We start from the raw sequence: 3,536 nt of genomic DNA, 5'->3' as shown, positions 1-3,536 counted from the left end.
GAGTGTACGGACAGAACAAATTGGATCAACTCTTGCTCTAGAACAGTGGTTCTCAATCTTCCTGATGCTATGGACCTTTAATAGAGTTCCTGGTGTTGTAGTGACCATCAACCACAAAATTATTTTCATTGCCACTTCATAACTGTAATTTTTGTACTTTTATGATTTGCAGTGTAAATATCTGATAATTCTGATGGCCTTAGGAGACCCCTGTAAAAGGGTCATTTGGAACTTGAAGGGGTCACAAGCAATAGGATGAGAACAGCTGCTCGAGAAGAAATAGGACTATTGACATATGCTGCCACGTCCAGTCTCACATGAGTTCTGGAAATCTGAACTCAGGACTTCCTGTGGTGTGCCAAGGAATTTTAAACACTGAGTCGTCACCTAGCTAATTTTTCATTATTCTTTATTAGGGTTATGATATTTATAACTCAAGTGTGTTTCTGATGTTCTCCAACTAAGAAAATTGTATTCTATCAACATAGAGAAGCAGAGAATCCTCCTGCATTCCACCACTGACAAGAGAGCTGCAGAGCTCCAAGCAACATGGTCCCCCTAAATTTCATCCATGCTGGGCTCTGCAAACCACTACAGTAAGCTGAAAGCCAGCAGTAATTACCTGTCTTTATTTTTTATGTGCTTCCTTCAAACTCAACTTCAATATGACTAACTGCTTCCATCTTCTAGATGCACTTGTAAATCCGACACTTCTGACATGATCTTCATTCTACTAACACTTGTGGATTTGGGGTTATTCTGGGAGGAGTTTGGACATGGGAGATCGTGATTAGAATATATTGTATGAAATTCTTTTTTAAAAAAAGGCTAACAAATCTTGCTAGGATTCTGCAACGCTCTTCTAACCCACTGGAGCCATCAGTTTTCACACCAGTGTTCTGCGTTTATGAACTTCCCCCCTCACACATTTTTCCCCAAACTCCCCTTATATGAAATGTTACCTTAGAAATATAGTGTTCTGGGGTCTGCATATTGTTCTCCATAGCTTTGGAGCAGTTATTATGCAGAGTCTTGAGGTAAAGGTGGGTGGAGTTTCTTGTTCAGATGAAAGAGAACATTCAGCAATTTGGAAAGAAACTTTTGTATGTAAGCACAAGTGTGTCTGGGCATAAGAATTGACACTACCCCTCAGAGCTGGAGAGAAGACACCCCAGCAATTGGACAGGGGCCATGGAGAGGAAACTGGGAGCTGTGCTGGGGATTCTGTGGGTGCAGATTTGCTGTGAGTTGTTCTCATCTAAGTTGCTTTAGGGATTCTCCAGAAATGTCAGTGATGGAGGGCGATGAGCCAACCCAAAGTTCCTGTGCAGTCATCCTCATGGTGTCTCCTGGGACATTAGACAGGTGTTGTTGAAAACCCCTCACTGATTCTGGTTTGCTTTTGTTTCCCAACAGGGGTGAGAGGAGTTGAGGTGGAGCAGAGTCCTCCAGCCCTGAGTCTCCATGAGGGAACCAGTTCTGCCCTGAGATGCAGTTTTTCTGAAACCCTGACAACTGTGCAGTGGTTCCGACAGAATCCCAGGGGCAGCCTCATCAATCTTTTTTACCTGACTCCAGGAACAAAGGAGAATGGGAGGTTAAAGTCAACATTCAACTCCAAGGAGCGCTACAGCACCCTACACATCAGGGATGCCCAGCTGGAGGACTCAGGCACCTATCTCTGTGCTGCTGATGCACAGTGCTCCCAGCAAGCCTGCAGCCTGGCCCTAAACTGCAGCTGTGTGTGCAGCTACTGCCCTCACACAGGGAGACTCTGCATGAGGCTTTTCACAGCTGTGTCTTTATCAGATCTCCACCAATTACAGAGAAGTTCTGAGGAAACCCAAAATTACCACAGCAGAAATTCATGGCTAAATTCAGATTAATATAGCACTGACTTGGAGAAGTTTAAATGTTCAGAAACGTCAGCCAGTGTGACTAAAATGAACACTTTATTTATCAAACGCTTGTGCTAATGTCATGAAATATAAACTTCTCTTACACATTCCAGAATTATTTGGATCATTTCTCAAAGTTGAAAGTTTAAAGCAACTGTTTTCATCCTTTGTTTAGAGAGCATGATACAAACATTTCCAGCTCATCTGTTCCATATGAAGTTGATAAAAGAATTAAATTTGAAGATCTGATAGATTAAGTTGTAAAAGGCAAGATGAACAAATATTATTATTAAATTATGACATTTCTATAATATCTTGATAATTTAAAAAATATAATGCATTCAATTATTCAATATAAAACAAATATTTCACATAAAAATGATCAGAGCCAAAAGATAAATGACAAACTAGAGAAATATATTTGCAATTTATATCACAATAATATTTGCAGCAATTAATTCTATCAAAATATTTACACGTCTATAATGTAATATACATGCATAAATCATTGCTTTCATTAAAACAATGCTTTCAAAAGTAAAATGGAACCCTCCTAAAGGTCACACAATAGGGGACTAATTCATTATATAATAATTAAATGTCCATACAACTGCTGTTTCCCAAGGGTTGACTGATTATATTCCTCAGTTGAAAAACTCTGTCCTGCCATTTGTCTCTGTAAGGAACTGGAAAGCAGCCATGCTCACTCATTCACAGTTTGTCTGTCCATTGTGTTTTCACATTGAAACAGCAACTGAGTGGTTACAACAGTGAGTAGATTGGCTAAAACATTTACTTTCTAGAGCTTCACAAATTCACTGACCATTTGTGATTCATTCACCTTCATCTCCATTGCAAGTACATCTGTTTCATTTATAGATTATCTGAGCTTCTCAGATTATAAACATTTCCTGATTGTCAATAACATTTTTGTGAGCATGTCTGGAAGTGGAGACATTAGAAGTGACAGCTTCTACAGTAGGAATTATTGATAGGGTGTAATTCTACTTGGTCTGCCTTTGTATGTTACTTGGCCTTTTTCTTTTGTGCTTTTAATATTCTTTTCTTGTTCTGTGTGTTTAGTGTGTGATTATTAGGTGTCAAGGGAACTTTCTCTTCTGGTCCAATCGATTTGTTCTGTAAGCTTCTTGTACCTTTATAGGCATGTTCTTACCTCTGCACATATCTAACTCCACACTTTCTTTTTAGAAAACAGAGAAATGAACAAACAAACCAAAATAAAACAGACAAAAAAAAGAAATAAAAAGCATGAGAAGCTCATATATATGCAAAGACGTATGTACACATAAAAAATATAAATCCACAAAATTGGAAATGATATAAACAAGGACAAATGTGCTAAATAGTGACCCACATGAAGCATTAAGAGACCTAAAACTAAGCAAAAGAACAAAAAATACAACTGAGTTCATTTGCCAGGCCTACCCTAAAGTGTGATTTGTATACCCAGTGAAATGCTGTTGGTAAAAACTAAATTTCTGCTTTTGAGCAGTTTTCTTTTTCTTTTCTTTTCTTTTTAATGCCAAATGTCATTTATTGAAGGAGGGAGCAGGTCTTAAATACAGGCTTACATCTAAGCTGTTAATGCCCAATATGCAGGATACACAGACAAGGAAC

At 38.5% G+C, this 3,536-nt stretch overlaps 1 gene segment (V, D, J or C); it reads left to right on the top strand.

Moving 5' to 3' along the window:
• Window positions 1-1,191: 1,191 nt before the first annotated feature.
• LOC131920021 (T cell receptor alpha variable 22-like) lies at window positions 1,192-2,158 on the top strand. The segment is given in 2 exon segments: window positions 1,192-1,243; window positions 1,417-2,158. Coding segments are annotated over 2 exon segments (522 nt in total).
• The last annotated feature ends 1,378 nt before the right edge of the window (window positions 2,159-3,536 follow it).

The sequence above is a fragment of the Peromyscus eremicus genome, chromosome 9 (genome assembly GCF_949786415.1).
Source record: "Peromyscus eremicus chromosome 9, PerEre_H2_v1, whole genome shotgun sequence".
Lineage (NCBI taxonomy): Eukaryota > Metazoa > Chordata > Mammalia > Rodentia > Cricetidae > Peromyscus > Peromyscus eremicus.
The sequence above is the reverse complement of the archived record's forward strand: the minus strand, read 5'-3'. Positions and strand labels throughout refer to the sequence as shown.